Source organism: Acinonyx jubatus, chromosome C2 (genome assembly GCF_027475565.1).
Source record: "Acinonyx jubatus isolate Ajub_Pintada_27869175 chromosome C2, VMU_Ajub_asm_v1.0, whole genome shotgun sequence".
NCBI lineage: Eukaryota > Metazoa > Chordata > Mammalia > Carnivora > Felidae > Acinonyx > Acinonyx jubatus.
In genome coordinates this window covers 41,881,920-41,900,225 of record NC_069384.1, presented here as the reverse complement: position 1 = coordinate 41,900,225, position 18,306 = coordinate 41,881,920, and the positions used below count along the sequence as shown (strand labels likewise).

The 18,306-nt window shown below is 37.7% G+C and overlaps 1 protein-coding gene across 4 annotated transcripts in view; it reads right to left on the bottom strand.

The window, feature by feature from the left end:
• ARL13B (ADP ribosylation factor like GTPase 13B) overlaps positions 1 to 18,306 on the bottom strand; it is a 71,787-nt gene that overhangs the window by 45,995 nt on the left and 7,486 nt on the right. For 3 of the 4 annotated variants that reach the window (XM_027077580.2, XM_015080848.3, XM_015080865.3), the window contains exons 2-3: positions 12,049 to 12,119; positions 5,133 to 5,382 (exon numbers count right to left, since the gene is read on the bottom strand). In XM_027077580.2, the coding sequence (XP_026933381.1) occupies positions 5,133 to 5,382; positions 12,049 to 12,119 (321 nt within the window). The remainder of the gene's footprint in view (positions 1 to 5,132; positions 5,383 to 12,048; positions 12,120 to 18,306) is intronic. The other variant, XM_015080857.3, reaches the window with a different exon arrangement.

Here is an 18,306-nt window from a genome sequence, read left to right as displayed (position 1 = left end):
TATATGTTATCCACACACTTACTAGGCACTAAAAGTATTTTTTTCCCTTAAAATGATTACCTTAAAGGGAAAAACTTACTAAGCATTAGAGGGACAATATTAGAAAATCTACTGGTAAAATTACTATGAGCACCTGGGCTCATGTTCTCACCTACTAAGCTATGTCATTTTCTGTAATCAAAAGCTTCATGTAGCCTGAATTCATATAATGAGACATTTTAAAAGCTCTCCTAATTCGTCTCCATCCAGACAGCATATCATCAACAATAACTATTCATATCCATCATCAATCACACTTGCAAAGCCACTAGTAAAGCACTGCACTAGCTGCTTTAAATACATGATGTGAAATTCTCATGACAACACACTTACTAAAATCCTTATTTACACGTGTAGACACGGAAACTCAGAGCAAATAACCTCCCCTAGGCCTGTCTGACTTCAAAGTCAGAGGTTACAACTTGCAGCTGTAAAATAATAAGTCATAGGAAGGAAAAGTACAGCAAGGGAATACAGTTGATGATGTAGTAAGTGTATGGGGACAGGCGGTAACTACACTTAACCACGGTGAGCATTTGGTAACGTATACACAATTGCTGAATCACTACGTTGTACACCTGGAACCAGTATTACATGTCAACTGTGTTTCAACTAAAAAAGAAATTGGAGGTTATGTTGATTCCAGTGCTATTCATACTACTGCAAAAGTTACTCACTTTTTTTCTATTGGAAAGGTCTTCATCTGTTCAGAGTATCTAATTTTAGTTTTTTAAAAATTAAGTTATAAATTGTTAAAGCAAGAGTATACAGGGGTACATGAGGGTAGATAATATATTTCATACCTTAATCAGAGTACAGGTTAATCTCTATTGTACCTAGGGGAGTAAAAGGAACACTTTCTAAGTAAATAAACAGGTTAACATGATTACAGGGCAAAAAGTTTGAATAGCATCTATTTTTAATCTCTTCAGTCACTTTTACTTTTCTACTGAAACGGTTCACATGATTATATACAGCTGAATACAAAAAACAGAATTACAATATTTTACATCTACTTTTAATACAAGAGGTATTTAACCACTAAGTCCAAAGAAGTGAAGTGACTTGCCAGACTCATAAACAAATGCACACCAGCTCTTAGAATTCAGGTTCCAGACTCTCCATCTTCTCTCCAAACCCATGGTTTGTCAATTTTTCACCATTATTTCAGAGATTTTCATCAAAATATTATGCTTATTAAGTAGTAAAGCTATAGAACTGTAAAACATAACTTCTGAGCTAATAAAGCACAGAAGCCTAATGATGTTCTATGATTCTGACCTTTCAAGAGAACTCTCAAGGCTGTGACATAAAGTGACATTTGGCTGAGGCTTCATTTGCAGTGACACATGCTATCAGGCTGGTGTGCAACAGCACGTCAGGCAGAGCCACAGACTGTCTAGGACCTTCTACTGTGCTGATCTCACTTTGCTCCCATAGCATGAAAGAATTCTGGCTCCACCAATTTGCAGTTTTGTGATTATAGACAATACTCTAATTTTTCAGGTTTATTTCCTTCTGTTGAATGGCTGAATTTTCTCAGAGGTCTGATATTGTTCTCTGTTTGTTCATCATTCTAGGGTGGGAAGAGAAAGTTATCTAGATGTTGAAGTTAGTTCTGAGAGGCTTTGTGGGTCCTAAATCAGCTGGTTTAGGCTCAGTCAAGGGAGGAACAGAAGATGAGATGAGATGCTGTCATTAAATTTTGCTCCTGATCGGTCCAGATGTTTGTGGACTGGAAGGAAGCAGCTAAGTGCAACAAGGGGCACTAGAGCCTGCCTCCTAATTCAAGTAACCTTGCCCTGCCTCTCCACAACCCACCAGAGCTCCTAGCACTGAGCTTAGCAGGGTTCTTCCCACTTCTTACCTAGTGGACTCTTCAATGTCACACCTATTACATGCTAGGGTTGTATCAGTTAAGCACAATTTCTTATCTGCATGGGGCAGTGAAGGCTACCTGAAGGACTTTAAGCAGAGGAACTGTAAAATGATCAAATGTGTATGCTAAAAAGAGCTCTCACATTCTTTATATACTCCTGCATTGTTTCACTTGTTACAGCATGTACCAGTTTTATAAAACATCAAATTTTTTGGTAAAACACCAAATTTTGTAAAGTTGAAAAACATCACAAAAAAAAAGAAAAAGGTTCCTGCTAGCAATGCAGAGGAGAGCTTGGAGGATGGGATAGACAACAGAGAGACTGGTCAAGACCAGTAAGTAACACAGGGGAGGAATGTAGAGGGGATGAAAGGAAGTACATCAAGGCGAATAGAGAGGGAAGTGGAGACTCAAGCCATATTAATACAGTAATATCAACAAGAGGAATTACTTGTAGGTCGGAGAGAAAAAGGTAAACAGGAGAATTTCCAAACACAGGTTTGGGGTAGATATTTAAGAGGGGTTTAGAAACATATAAAAGACGATGAGATACAGGGGCTCCTGGCTGGCTTAGTCAGAAGAGCATGTGACTCTTGATCTTGGGGTCATGAGAGCTTACTTAAAAATAAATAAATAAACTTATATACATATATACGTATATGTATATATATATACTTTTTTAAAAAAATAAAAATTAAGGGGAGTCTGGGTGGCCCAGTCAGTTGAGCGTCAGACTCTTGATTTTGGCTCAGGTTATAATCTCACAGTTCATGAAATCGAGCCCCACATTGGGCTCCACACTAATAACACAGAGCCTGCTTGGAATTCTCTCTCTCCCTCTCTCCCTCTCTCTGCCCCTTCCCTGCTCATGTGTTCTCTCTCTCGCAAAGTAAATAAAACTTAAAAAAATACATAAAAATGTAAAAAGGTGAGGTACAAATTTTTATATATTATATGCAACTGTATATATTATGAATTTTGCAAAACTATGCATAGGAAATTCATCAGAATGTTAGCAGTGGTTGGCTCTGCATGGTCAATCAACTTTTTTTTTTTTAAGTTTATTTATTTATTTTGAGAGCGGGGGCTAGGGGCGGGGGGACGCAGAGAGAGGGAGAGACAGAATCCCAAGCTCTGTCAGCACAGAATCCGATGTGGGGCTTGAACTCACAAAACCTGAGATCATGACCTGGGCCGAGATCAAGAATCGATGCTTAACCAACTGAGCCACCTATGCACCCCTCGATCAACGTTTTTTAACTCACTCTTCCCTACATGTTCTAAATTTATTAACAATGTATACTTTTTGAATGTTTTGTATACTTTTTAAGCACACTCATTTCAAAAAAGCAGTTTACCTTTATTAATAAGAACCCTTTGGTTGTAAAATTCCCCAGATGAAAATTGGTCAAATGGCAAATCATTCTATATTTCACAAGCATATTATAGTATCCATAATGAATTCTCATGTCTTTGTGAGATCTCACTGACCACAAAATTATAATAGTGAAGCAATCCCCTAGTTGGAGGTTTTCTGGGTTTTTTCACCTCTATTCTGATAATCTATTAGGTGAGGGAGGTGAAAGAATTGGAAGCAGGCCTCCTGCTGTTATTTGATTCTTCAGTGATAACTGCAGTCGCTTATGAACTGCATGCTCCCATCTCGGGGCTTTTCCGCATACCTCTGCCTGACTGCCTCTCTCTCCTCAAGTGTCATCTCCTCAGTAAGACCCACTATGATTATCCTGATTATAAGAGCAACATACCCCTGCCATACCACCACCATAGGATAAGAGATCTTTACTTTTTTTTCAATATACTTATCACCGAATGTCTGATATAACTTATTTATTACATTTACTGTGTGTCTCCAGCCCTAGAATGTAAGCTTCTCAGGCCACCCATGGATTATATTGTTTTGTTCCCAGCGGTATCCCCATCACCAGAACAATGACTAGCACATAGTGGATGCTCAGTAAATATTTGCTTCATTAACACATGCACGAATTAATAAATGAATAAATTCAGTAAATGACTATTAGGTTAAAAACTACACACACGATTATGTTACACATGAGCATCAGTCTTCTCAGTCATTAATACTTTTTATTTTAGAAGACGCTGGTTCTTTGCTTAAACGTGTAGAGAATAATTAAGCCTATGTGGTTCAACAAAATTAATTCTTCATATATATGTCTATTAAACTTTCCTTCAGATTCAATAAAGGTAAGAATTTATTACACAAATCACTTTTCTAATTGGTTAAATGTATAAAAATTAAGCCATAAAACCTGTACCAATAAATAATGCCATAAAGTCTTACTTCGTGTAATCAGAGCTTCCAAACTGCCTCATTTAAAAATGTTCATTTACTACTGAGAACCACTAAGAAACTCTGCTGATAATTTCTCACTTAACCATGTGGTAAGCAGGTTGTTGGTTTTTTTTTTTTTTTTTTTTTTAATCCTCAGTAATGAAACAAGCATGAGGAAAAAGGACAAGAAGGCAAGGGCACACATTCAGCTCGCTCTGATTTGAAGAGCAACTTAAAGAACTTTCACTTTATACTACGTCTTATAGGTACAGCACCATCTGGTGTTTACTATGCAGAAAGGCTATGAGGGCAGGTGGTGTAAAAGTCCTTTGTCACTTTGTAAAGAGTGTTAGGCAGCTGGACAAAGTGATACAAGCATATGACTAAGTTGATAACACAGATCATATATTCAATTTGGAAATATAGAAATAAAAATTTGGCAATCAGTGTGGCATTAGAAGAATAAACTTTTTAAATAACTTCCAGACAAGAATACTCTTTAAGAAAAACAGGACAAAGGCAAAACATAAATAAGTTATTAAAAAAGGGCAAAAAATTTTCTGAAAACCATTCTAGAATCTTACTAATAGGTCATTTCAAAATGCAAAATTTGATAAAAAGTAAATTATCAAACAAAACAAAGAGTTTACATTTGAATACCCAGAAGATTGAAGTATAACTCTTCTTTATAATATAGCCTCAACCCTTAATCCCTACAGAGGTCATCACAATAAGGTCTCACTATATAAACAATCCCGTTAACTGCATACATTTTATTATACTAGGACATGATGATTTTAGCTTACTCAGCTTATTTTAGCTTATTTTGGAACTTAGGTAAATTTTTTTATTGGCTAATGCCACTGCTCCTGTGTTTACAATGACACCAACATTACTTACACTAGTATAGGCTTTCCCGATATCCTAGGATGTCTTAGCACTTCTGACATTGTCTCTTTTGTCTCTTCCATTCTCTCTTCATCACTGGAATCCACAACAAATATTACCCCATAGGACTCAGCATAGTAATTCTTCCAGATACCCCGAATTCTTTTTCCACCTCCTAAGTCAAAGATGGTGACTTCAAATTTTCCTTGTCTGAGGTCAATTTTGGAAAATCCAACAGTAGGAGCTACATCTTCAGGATACTCTGTTTCAAATGACACAAAAGAAACAACCTTAGACTTTAAATTAATAACATTAACTACACAAATTAAAGGACATAAAAAGTACTTTTCATAATTTAGTCTTAATTGGAATGTTTATCATTTGCTTACACACTAAGCTTTACATCTAAGCATACTGGTAGATATGGGGAAGGGTAGATACTATAAAATATCCAACCAGAATTTATGCTCCATGCAGATAAAAATTTCTGTATTTTGCTTATTTGTTTTGTATTGACCCCAGGTCCTAGAATAATGTCTACCATATAACAGGTACTTAATAAATATCTGTAGAATGAATAAATAAATAAATGAACTCTTGCCTTTAAGGCTATTGACTCTCCAAGTTACAAACAATAAAAATTTCAACCCTTCAACACTACAGCCATCCCCAGGGACCATTACAACTTCTATGAAGCTATAAAGAAAAACTGAATATTTAGAGAATAGTTGAGAAGAACCAAAGAATGGGAGAAGCTATGAAGAGTAGGACCACTCTTTTCAAACTACTGAATTAAAGCTACAATTGAAATAAAAAAACTTTTCAGGACAGCTTACAAACATAGAGCAGATTTCATTGTTTCTAAGGAACATGTTTCATATGTTTTCATAAATTTAAAATTGAATTTTTTTGGACTTCTGTATATGACAATACAAAGAAGGCATAGGATGCATGATTATAACTGCCAAGGGGGTGGTAATAATGACAACATTAAAAAGATAACTAAGGTTCAAGAAAGACTTCAACTAGGAGCTCAGACTTAGGCCTTAAAGCTAGGTAGTATGTAGACAGGCAAAAGAGTGAGCTAAGTAGCAGAAATAGCAAAGGAAAGAAAGTACAAACTGAACTTTGGCGCAAACCCTTAAGATTGGGAATGCAGACATAAGAGAGTTCTGAAGACAGAGAAATGGAAGCTGAAGGTATTTCAGCAGACCAATCATATAATTAATGTGACTAAAGTAGTGCTTTTTTAAGGTACATCTTTGCAAAATCTCTAGAGCTGACTAGAAATGAGAGTGACGGCCACTTTTCAGAGAGATATGAAAATGAGAAGAATGGAAAGAGAGAACTCATGAAACATTAATAGAACCTGGTGACTCAATGGTTATGAAGAAGAGTTCAAACTTCATGTTTGTCTCTTTCACTCTCTCTTCACCACCAGAATCAACAACAAACATTACTCCATTGGACTTTGTTTACAATGGCCACAATCTACACTAGGCTTTTTAAATTAAAATCAATTAAAATTAAATTAAAATTTCAGTTTCTCAATAGAACTATCTAAATCTAAAGTGCTCAGAGCCACACAAGGCTAGTGGCCCACACTACACTAGACAGAGCCAATACAGAACATTTCTATCATTGCAGAAAGCTCTGTTGAATAACACTAGTGTTATTATTCCCACATTCAACAGAATATTTGCTATTACAAAGATAAATTTGAAAGGCATTTGCTGCTAGGCTTAGGTGTAACTGGGCAACAGACTTGCCACATACTACTCCCTTTCAGCAACTACTTTAGTGCAGTTTAAACAACTCCCTAGAGGCACCTGGGTGGCTCAGTTGGTTAAGCCACTGACTTTGGCTCAGGTCATGATCTCACGGCTCATGGGTTTGAGACCCACATCAGGCTCTGTGCTGACAGCTCAGAGCCTGGATCCTGCTTTGGATTCTGTGTCTCCCTCTCGCTCTGCCCCTCCCCTGCTTGCGCACGCTCTCTCTCTCTCTCTCAAAAATAAACAAACATTAAAAAAAATTTAAACAACTCCCTAGAAAGTTAGCAGAGACGTTACAAGTCACACTTTTCTAAGATCTTCTTTATCTAGGAGAAAAAGAAAAGTTTAGAAGCAATATAAGCAGCGTGATATTCCTAAAACAGGATTACCCTAGACATCTAAAACAAATGGATCTAATCCAGGCCAGAATTGGTTTCCATAGTTAAAACAGGCAGCCATCTTTGAATACGAGTTTAGAGGTGCCCCCAGGAAATTATCAGTGCAAATAAATCAACTATGCTGGAGTAGGGATGAGGGAACTAATACGTATAGACACCTACTCAGTACCAGGACTTTGTTAGGCATCAGGATGTAAAGATGAATAAGATAGGGTTGCTGTCCTCAAAGAACATACAGTACAATATCAACAGATATGTATTAATGGAATTAACACAAGAACCTATATTTCTATGAAAAAGGTCTAGAGAGGATATTATAAGGATGCTATAGATTACATGTGTCCATGCCCCCCCTTTCCCCCACCACCTTGCAAAACTCCTATGTTAAAACCGTAATCCCCAGTGTGTTAGGGAGGTGGAGGTGGAGTCTTTGAGAAGTAATTAGGTTTCAGTGAGGTCATGAGGGTATAGTCCCCATGATGGGATTACTACCGTTATAAAACGAGACACAAGAAAGTTTGTCTTGTGTCTCTCTGCACCACATAAGAACACAGAAAGAAGATAATTGTCTGTAAATCAGGAAGAGGACTCCCTCATCAAGAACCCAACCATGCTGGCACCCCGACCTCACACTTCCAACCTCCAGAATTGTGAGAAATAACTGTTGTTTAAGCCACCCAGCCTATGGTTTGGTATAGCAGCCCAGACTAAGACTGAGGGCATTCAAGAGGAAAAGGGTAAAGAGGAGGGAGGGGAAAGTTATGGTACACAAAGGCTTCAGAAAGGCCGTGAAATAAAAATGAAGTCTTAAAAACCACAAAATTATAATAAAGAAGGGAGAAGAACATTCTAGGCAGGAGAGCAACATAAGCACAGATAAAATGATGGCAACATTCTCAGGAAACCAATTCAAATTAGGTAATTTTTTTAAGGTTATATGGTAGGCAGAGCCAGGACTCAAATCCAGGTCAGAACTTTAAAAGTCTTCCCTCCCTGATTTGTCTATCCTTTCCTCTGGTTCCTACTCACAGTTCTGTGTTTCAAGACTCAGGACTAGGGGTGCCTGGGTGGCTCAGTCGGTTAAGCGTCCGACTTCAGCTCAGGTCACGATCTCACGGTCCGTGAGTTGGAGCCCCACGTTGGGCTCTGGGCTGATGATGGCCCAGAGCCTGGAGCCTGCTTCCGATTCTGTGTCTCCCTCTCTCTTGACCCTCCCCCGTTCATGCTCTGTCTCTCTCTGTCTCAAAAATAAATAAACGTTAAAAAAAAAAAAAAAGACTCAGGACTAAATGTTCTGGATACAACTTCCCTATAAATCCTTTCTGATAATTCCTTCCTACTTTCAGTATCACCTGCACTATCATAATATTCTGTCTTCTTGCTAGTCTTCACAATAGTCTATACCTTCCCAGTAGCTGGGACCAATCGTTGTATCCTTAATACTTAGCACAAAGTATTTAGTGGCTCAACATTACAGACTGCCATGACAGCTGAAGCTACTGTTCTTACATCCATCCTTCCTTTTGTCATGCCACATATTTATCCATCCATTCATGCTAGTAGCCATTTATCATGTGTCTATTATAGATCAGGGATCATATAAGAACCAGGGGTACAAAGACAAATGGTCCCCAACCCTGAGGATTTCGGTAAAGTATATGCGCTAAGACAATCTCTGCGAAGTCCAAGATAAAGTGAAATATATCATCAATAACTTATTTATTGAGCATCTATTGTATGCTAAGCACCGTGCAAGGTCCTAGATACACAATAATAAGATCCATCTTCTGACTTTACAGAGCTCTTACATAGAGGAGAAAAGGGGAAACATAAACAAACAACATAATACAATGAAGATATTTTAATATCCAACAATGTTAGGGACCAATTTACACAAAGAAGAATTTTGCTACCCAAAAAACAACTGTTCCTTAGAAATTATTAGGAAATAGCACTGGACAGTCAGAGAATCCTAGTTTTTTAGCTGAGCACACACCTATTTAGGATAAAAACTTAAATCCCTAGCCTCTGTGGCAGCTAGGAATGGCTATTAGAACATATTCTAGATAGTGAGCTAGTGGTGTAGCATTAAACATTTAACCTCTCTTGCAGGACTTTGATATGTAGTGTTTGTCATTTTCCATGGTGTGAATACTCCCACTATGGCCAATTTCAAACTACCAGTGTGAGGTACCTGAACACATGGTTGGGAAGGGATATACCTAACTGGATCTCGATAGCTGATATAAGCCAATAAGAGCAAGTAAGAGCCAGCTCCAAAATACCACTGAAGTGATGTGGCAGCTTCTAGTCCATGCCCTTAAAGGAAAAGAAAATGGCCTCCCTTCCACTTTACCTCTTCCCTCAGCTGAAATGCACAGTACTCGTGAGCCATCTTGGACCAGGTAGGCAAGGGAAAAAAAAAAAAAGAGGAGAAGGAACATAACACCATGGGGGTGTTATGCCAGCCCTACACTACTTTTGCATGCACTATTATGAGAAATAAAATTCTATTTTGTTAAGCCATTGTTATTTTAGGTCTCTTGTTAGGACAACTGAACCTATATCCAATGAATACAATCACTTTGACAGCCATTAAAAAAGAGAAGTTGATTGAAAGAAGCAAAAGTCAAGGTATAGAAAGTATTCCTTGATTAGGAAGCTGTAACATTCTAGATGAAAGACACTGAGGATGTGGATTTAGACACTACAGTTAGAAGAGAAGCAGATATATCCCAAAAGAAGTGGGGGGGGGGGGGGAAGAAAGGGAAGAAAAGAAACAGAAATGAGGCAGAAATAAGCTGAAGAGTGGAAGCCATGGCAGATATGTTGTAGAAGACCACCTACTACACCTATGGCATGGCTGAACTGAGACACCAAAATGAGTAAAACTTCCCTTTGGGAATTTATGGTCTGGAGAGGTGAAGGGATACAGGAACAAAGGGGGTAATTAAGTAGTGATACAAGCAGGTATAGGTAAGTATAGTCCAAAGCAGAGGAAGTAGCCAAGTCTACTGATGGTGATGGGAATGGGTAAAGGTAGCAGGAGATTGGAAAAGACTTCATAAAGGAGACTATATAACAAAAAAACCATCTTTAGAGACATTTAGATATTCTGCTTTAAAAGCAGATATTCCCTGTACTAAGACAAGTGGGAAGAGCATAAACAAATACAAAAGCATGAAAAGGTTCCACTGGAAAATTTCATGTAGCTCTATATAACTGGAATCTTTAAAAAAAGAAAAAAGGTAAGAAATCAGCCACTGGAGTAGGCTGAGGAGTAAACAAATATGAGATAAAGAACAAAAACAGAACCAGAGGGGAGCTCAAAGTGGAAAGCAGCTTTGACTTTTTGCTCATGATGTATCACCCTGAGTATTTTTTTCTAAACTCAGAAAGAGAAACCGATGAATATATGGAGGTGAAAATCAGAAGAGAAATGGAAAGAGGATGTTCTAAGTACACACAACAATTAGATAGTCTGATTCTTAGATTCTACTCCCTTGAATGTAAGGCTTTCAAGAAATGGAAGAAGTGAAGATGTTTAGATAAGCAGTCATGGCCTGCAGGCCAAATCTGGCTCACTATTTTTATATGGCCCTCAAGCTAAGAATGCGTTTCACATTTTAAAATAACTGCAAAAAAAATCAAAAGGATAGTATTTCATAACACATCAGATTTCAGTGTCCATAAACAAAGTTTCATTGGAAGGTGGCCATGCTCATTTGTTTACATGTTGCCTATGGTTGCTTTTGCATTATTATGTCAGGGTTGTATAGTTGGGAAAGAGACTGCGTGATCCTCAGTCTCAAATATTTACTATCTGGCTCTTTAACAGAAGAAGTTTGCCAGCCCCTGGTTAAGATGATGACAGTCAGTGCTCTGTGAGGATATAAGCTAGGAGATAGCACGAGGGGTACCATAAGAATCCACAGATAATAATACACAATTTATATCTAATATTACATGCTAGAATATGGGGTGGCAAAACATTTTCCTTCAAAAGCAAGTTTTGCAAGGTGTTAATTTTCTTTCATAAACCTCCATAAATAAAAGCCCCTGACTATTTGGTATGCGTATCTTGTTGCAACATTCTTTTTCAGCAAAAAATATATGTTAAGTTTCTTCTCAATTCATACTCATGCTTGGCTGATGCTACATCTTCTGGGTACACAACAAACTCACTAGCACAGTTGCTTCTATGTTGTAGTAAACAGCATTAAATTAAGACTAAGTAAATACACCCAATGAGATGTAATATAAGTGACATAAAACTCTTTAGTAAAAAAGAGGCCCTACTTTTAACATAACTATAAAAATTACATATCATATTGAAAAACAATCAAGACGCGCAAGGAAAGACATGCTGGCTAACTGTATTTCTACCTCCGTTTGATTTAGGTGCAGCCTTGGGACTAAATTCCGGCCAAGAGAATGCAAGTGGAAGATAGGTATCCTTAAAGATGGGCATGTCCTTTTTTTACTTTTTCCCTCCTGTGCTGAGAAGACAGATGTAATGTCTTTTATCTGATCAAAGACCTCAAGGATCCTCTGCACCTCTGCATTTATTCACATCTGAAACATGTTAATAGGCTGGTACTAGTAAGCTAGAATCTATTCCCCATATTAGCCACAAGTCTACTAAGAATATAAAGAGATGGAGTGTATACTATCTGTACCAAATGATTATGTAACAAAACAATTTACATAAATAAATAATTCAGAGTAATTTAATAAGAAACATTTTCAACTTACCTCCTTGGATTCCCTTTGCCGTTGCCGTTTTACCAGCATTATCAAGTCCCACCATCACAAGAGTCACCTTTCTTAAAATAATAAAAATTTAAAAATCACTTTTGAGTTAATCCAATATCAGGGGAAAATAAAAGCAAATTCATTCACTCAAGCAACATATAAGGAACATCTACTACGTATAGGACAATCTGCTGGACCTCAGGCAGTTCAGTAATGAATGAAACAGATTCAAAAAACAAAATTCTTGAGAAATATCCTTGAAGTGTCATCCTTTTGTTATATAAGCAAAAAAGGAAAAAAATAAAAGAAAGTTGTACAAGAGAGAGTACAAAAGGTAGAGAAGAAGTAAGAGAAAGAAGGAAAAAGATTCTAACACATGAGCTATTTATCATGGCTAAAGATTCACACACACCAACGGTGTGTTCAGCTCTGTTTTTAGATATGCAGCACCTTTCCAAGTATAAATCTTAAATACAGTATAATAACATGATTATTAACTTAAGTGCTAACATATTTTGGAAGAGTGTTCCTAAAATTATAAACCTTAAAATACTTTTGATGACATAGCTAAACTTCAGAGAATCAGAAAAAAAAAAAAAAGCCTAGTTCAATTTACAATCGAAGAAACATAAACCCAGACTTGTAAGACGACAAGTTGCTTAGAGTCAAAACCAGAACCTAAGTCACTTAATTCCTAGAGACTTCTTAAACCTGGCATAGGTATAAAGGAACAAACCTATTATAATGGTCCTATTACGCTGGCAATTCAGTCTATCACTAAAGCTCATTTCTGTTTCAGGCTGAACCACTGCACAATACAAGAGGGAAGACCATTCATTAACACCATGGATTTGGGAATATAGAGAGAAAGTCGCAGCATAACACAGCTGTTGTGTTAAAACCACAGGGCCACATTCCTATGCGATACAGTCAGGGTTTCTGCCAACTCATCTTCACTAAGGATCATCTCAAGAAGAGTTTAAAAAAACAGAGCTTAGGGGGCACCTGGGTGGCTCAGTCGGTTGAGCATCCGACTTCGGCTCAGGTCATGATCTCGTGGTCCGTGGGTTCGAGCCCCGCGTCGGGCTCTGTGCTGACAGCCCTGAGCCTGGAGCCTGTTTCGGATTCTGTGTCTCCCTCTTTCTCTGACCCTCCCCTGTTCACGCTCTCTCTCTCTCTCTCTCAAAAATAAATAAAACGTTAAAAAAAAAAATTTAAAAAAAAAAAAACAGAGCTTAGATGTTAGAAGGGGTGTTCTTTCATCTTTCTAGCCCTGACTCTCTTCGATATGTTGTGTTGAGTTTTTTTGTTTGTTTGTTTGTTTTTAATTCCAGATGTCTTCAAAGGATTCATATAACAAAAAGAAAGGACAGAGTTGAGGTGTGAGGCAGACAAGTTAGGGGTTGCACACTGAGGAAGAACACACTCGGTCTTGCAAAAACCAAACTGGTCGCTTATTAAACTAATTAAATAGTTACTGACCACCCTCTGGACGCTAGGCACCAGTGTTCTAGGTACTTGAGATATACCTTTTTATTCAAATGACTACAACAAAAAAAAGCAAACAAAAACAGACACAGAAACTCTTCCCTTACTAAATTTACACATTAGTGAAAAGAAACAATAATAATAAATGTAAGAAATAAGTACATTATAAGCTATGCAGTATGTTAGAAGGTGATTAGTTACTATAAAAAAAAGAATATAGAGTAAAGCAGGCTAAAGGGAGGCAGGAATGGAGATGGGAGCCAGGCTGCAGTTTTACATTAGGGTGATCAGGGCAGACCTTCTTGAGAAGGTAAAATCCAAGCAAGGCCTTGAAGGAGGGAGTTAGTCATGCAAATATATCTAGGGCAAGAGAGAACATCCAGGGCAAAGGCATTAACATGGGGGTATGCAGGAATGTTCTAGCATCAGCATGCAAGTCAATGTGGTAAAACCCAGAGAGAATGGAGCAGGGAAGGACAGGGAGCAGGGAAGGACACCAGAGGCCAGATCATGCGGGGCCTTGTAGTTGAGGGCTGTGGTGTTTGTGAATGAAGGTAATTTACTCTCCATATTAATTTCCTTTGTTATCCAAGAGCCTTAGTCTTCTAAATGTTTCAACCATCTCTACCCACCATGGGAAATGAATGGAAGTATATCTAAGCTTGAGTAAGTGCAAGAATAAAGTAAGCCACAATTAGCAGCACCCCCTTACCCCAACCTTGTCAGCCCGTGGTGGGGTCAATGGGAATGTCAAAGAGAACCATGACAGATTACGAATTTAAGGAGCTGTCCAGACTTCAAGATGTATTACAAAGCTGTAATTATCAAGATACTATGGTACTGGCACGAATTTAAGGAGCTGAGGTTGTATGTGAGGTCCAGATATCTCTGTGCATACAGAAATTTTGCCTGCATTATCAACTTTGAAAAATATGAATTTACTTCTTAAGGAAGCTGTGTGTGATTTTTAAGAATATAAATTTATTATTTTGTTTGAAGAATTCATAACTACTAAATATCAAATAAGACTTAAACACAAAATAATTCCCTAAACAAAATACAATAAATGATTATCCAAAAGAGATGGATGGATAATGTCGCATTTATATAATATTTTAGGTAACTCAAGTTACTAGATATACAATGAATTAGATTAAAATGATATTAAAACAAATTCAATTGTCCTCTGAAAAATGTATGATGCATTTCAAGATCCACCATGCTTCAAACCTGACCATAAACCAAAACAATTACCATGAGGGAACAAATGCCCACATTATGCTTATGTGCATCATTTATTCTATAAATATTAATTATACACCTTGTACAGAGCAGCACACAAACATCCACAATCCCTAGCCCTCCTATACCTTACAAGAAACAGGTTGCTGTCCTTCCTTCTGTATTACACAGGTTGCATCTTAACGTTTTCTCTCCATTCTTGTCTGTCAGCCTAAAAAAACCTTCCAAGTAATTGCTATTACATATTTTGAAACACTGCTCTTAAAGCTAGCTACCAAAGATATTTGCTTTTTACTTTAAAAGCTTTCCTTTCTAGGGGCACCTGGGTGGCTCAGTCGGTTAAGTGTCTGACTCTTGGTTTCAGCTCAGGTCGTGATGTCACGGCTGGTGAGTTCAAGCCCTACACTGGGATCCGCGCTAAGAGTGTGGGGCCTGCTTGGGATTCTCTCTCTCTCTCTCTCTCTCTCTCTCTCTCTCTCTCCCTCCCTCCCTCCCTCCCTCCCTCCTTCTCCCCCTTCCTGCTTTTGCTCTCTAAATAAATAAATAAGTAAACTTAAAAAAAATGCTTTCCTTTCTTACTAAAATATTAGGTTCAAACAAAAAAAGTCCTTCAAACATACAAATCACTTTGGAAAATTATAATTATGCTGAGACTGGCACAAAATAAGCCTCTCTAGATTTCTTTTTTACTTTGACTACTGTTGAAAGTAGTTAATTTTTTAGATCATTATGCTATATACTTGAAAACATGACTTTAATTAAATACTTGAGGTCATTAAAGTCTTAATGAATAAACATAACATTAGCAGTACAAATAAAAATCAGCATGAATTACTGCAATCTCTGATAACAAAACACTGAATTTATACTTTCAGAATAGAATGGATTTAAAAGGTTAACATTCACCTAACACTCAAAATCCTATGCAACGTTTTAAAACATGAAGATGTACAATCTAACACATGTTAAAATGTACATGTCATTACACCTGCTTAAAGTATGGTAAATTATCACTGGGAACAGTTGGCTGTGGTACAAAAATGGAAGACATTCTATGTCTTTTAGTCTTATGATTACTGATCAAGTACATTAATCCTTCAATTGAAAAAAAAAACAGTATACAGTGTTCTTAGGGTCATAGCATCTGGAAAAGTTGACACTAGCAAAAAAACAATCATTTAGTCATTTGATCAGACAGTAATTCAATAAAAGTACATTAGGCATTAGGCATTACAGACACAAAAATGCCTGAGACATGGTTTTCTATCTCAGTGTACTCATCTTCTAATGAGAGTGACTAAAACATAAACAAATATTAGCACATTGTGACACTATGACAGTTGAATATGCACATCTATATATGCAAGATGTTTAAGTAATACAGGGCAAGATGATTTTAGCCTAGAGATACAGATACAGAAGATCAGGGAAGCTTTTTACACAAGGCAATGCCTCAGCTAAATTGTTAAAGTGGAGAAGTTTGCCAAGCAAGGGAAAGGTGCAAACAGAAGGAGGGAGAATGAAGAGATTCCAGACTGAGAACACTGCCTGGGAAGATACCATCCATACCAAGGAGGGGAGAACTGGCAGGATGTCGAGTTGCTAAACCCAGGGGTTAAGAGCACACCTCAGTAGAGCCGTATTAAACAAAAGGAGACCATGCTTGCTAGAGGCTCATCATACATAATCACGACTCACTACAACTACACATTGAGTGTAAAGGAAACCTGATATACTTCTGCTTTAGGCACTATTATCAACAAATAGTTAACAATGTGACCTTCCCAGAAGTTATCACTTCATTCTTATTGCAGTTTATCCCTGAGTCTTTAATTATATATCAAACTAGAAAGGCTGGGATGGGAAGGACTATGTTTTTATCAGGAACAAATAACAGGGATTATGGGCAATCTGATATATTTGCACACAGTTGGTATTAGAGAGACCTGTATTCAAGTCCCAGATTTGCCACTTCCAAGCTATATGACCTGGGCCATGTTATTTAACTTCTTAGAATTTTATCAGTAAAATGAGATTATAACAACTATCCCATAGGGATGTGGTAAAATGAAATATGACAATGCAAGTGAAGTGCTCAATGTCTGTGGCACAAAATAAGTGCTCAATCAATAGCTATTCTTACTATACCACAAAATTTAAGCTAGGGAGTCCATGAGATGAGACCACAAAAACAGGCAGGAACCAGATTACAGAAGAGAATGAACAGGTTTCAGTTTTACACACATCGACAGCAGTGCTCGCTCATCTCACACTGAAGTCTGAAGCTGTAGAAAGATCTGTCTTGGGTTTATGAGACATACCTGGTAATTAAAACTATGAGAAGAGATGAAAGATCCCAGGGAGAGCGCAGGATGGAGAAGAGCCAGGGGAACATGGCACCCCAAGAACCTTTGAAAAAACTCTTAAAACTGCAGTCAGAAAGAAATGAGACCAAAGAAATGGCTGCACCGGGAATAGTTTCCAGAGGGGTGAAGAGACAATCAATATCAAATACTGCAAAGTTTTGTAAAATAGAAGTATCTTTTATATAATTGCCCCAAATTAAGTAACTCAGAAGAAAATGCTCTCATCTTTTCCCAAATCCTGCAATAACCAATGCTTTGAATTTACACAGTATGTCTCAACAGTTCAAAGCTATTTTATCCTATCATTTACATCATACTGTCCCTGCAAGCAGAGCAGGTACAAGTTACTCAAGGCTATAGCGCTAATAAGAAGTTAGTCAACAGAAGTTTCCATGGGAAGTTTAAATACAATGGTTTGTAAAAATAGTAATAATTATTTGAAAGGAAACTTGAACCATTTGTTTAGCCTGTAATTTATTCACCTCATATATATGCACACAGGGGCGCCTGGGTGGCTCAGTCGGTTAAGCATCCAACTCCAGCTTGGGTCATGATCTCACAGTTCCTGGGTTCAAGCCCCACGTCTGTGCTAACAGCTCAGAGTCTGGAGCCTGCTTCTCCCTAGCTCTCTTTTAGAAAATATTTATATACATGCACAGAGATAAACATGTGGCTCGTTTTCATCAAGGAACCTTGCAAGTATCACCCCAGACTTAGGTCTGTCACAATCATAACCTAGTTTATGGACCTAACAGAGGGCAGATTACCTAGTAACAGGGATACTAAGGTCATGAATTGCATGCGGCTAATAAAACCTAATCATGATGTCGATGGAATCTAACTATAGCATTTTTCTGCTTAAGATCCTTAAACAGACTCAAGTCCCAACTCTGCAGACTCCTCTTCTGACACTCTCCTCCAGTAGGCCTACTAGTCCTGCTATTCCCCTAGTCCTTTCTGTCCTTCCTGACCGTCCATGCTACCACAGCAAACAGACCTTAACGTTCTCATGCAACTTCTCACATAGTCTCCTCTACTGGAACTTGTCAATCAGCTCGGGAGCCCCAGGATCAAATGTGCTGGGCACACATTAAGCATCTTTACGGAATGACACAGCATAATATATTTTCTGACTCCCCCATTTGCCTGAGTAAACATTATG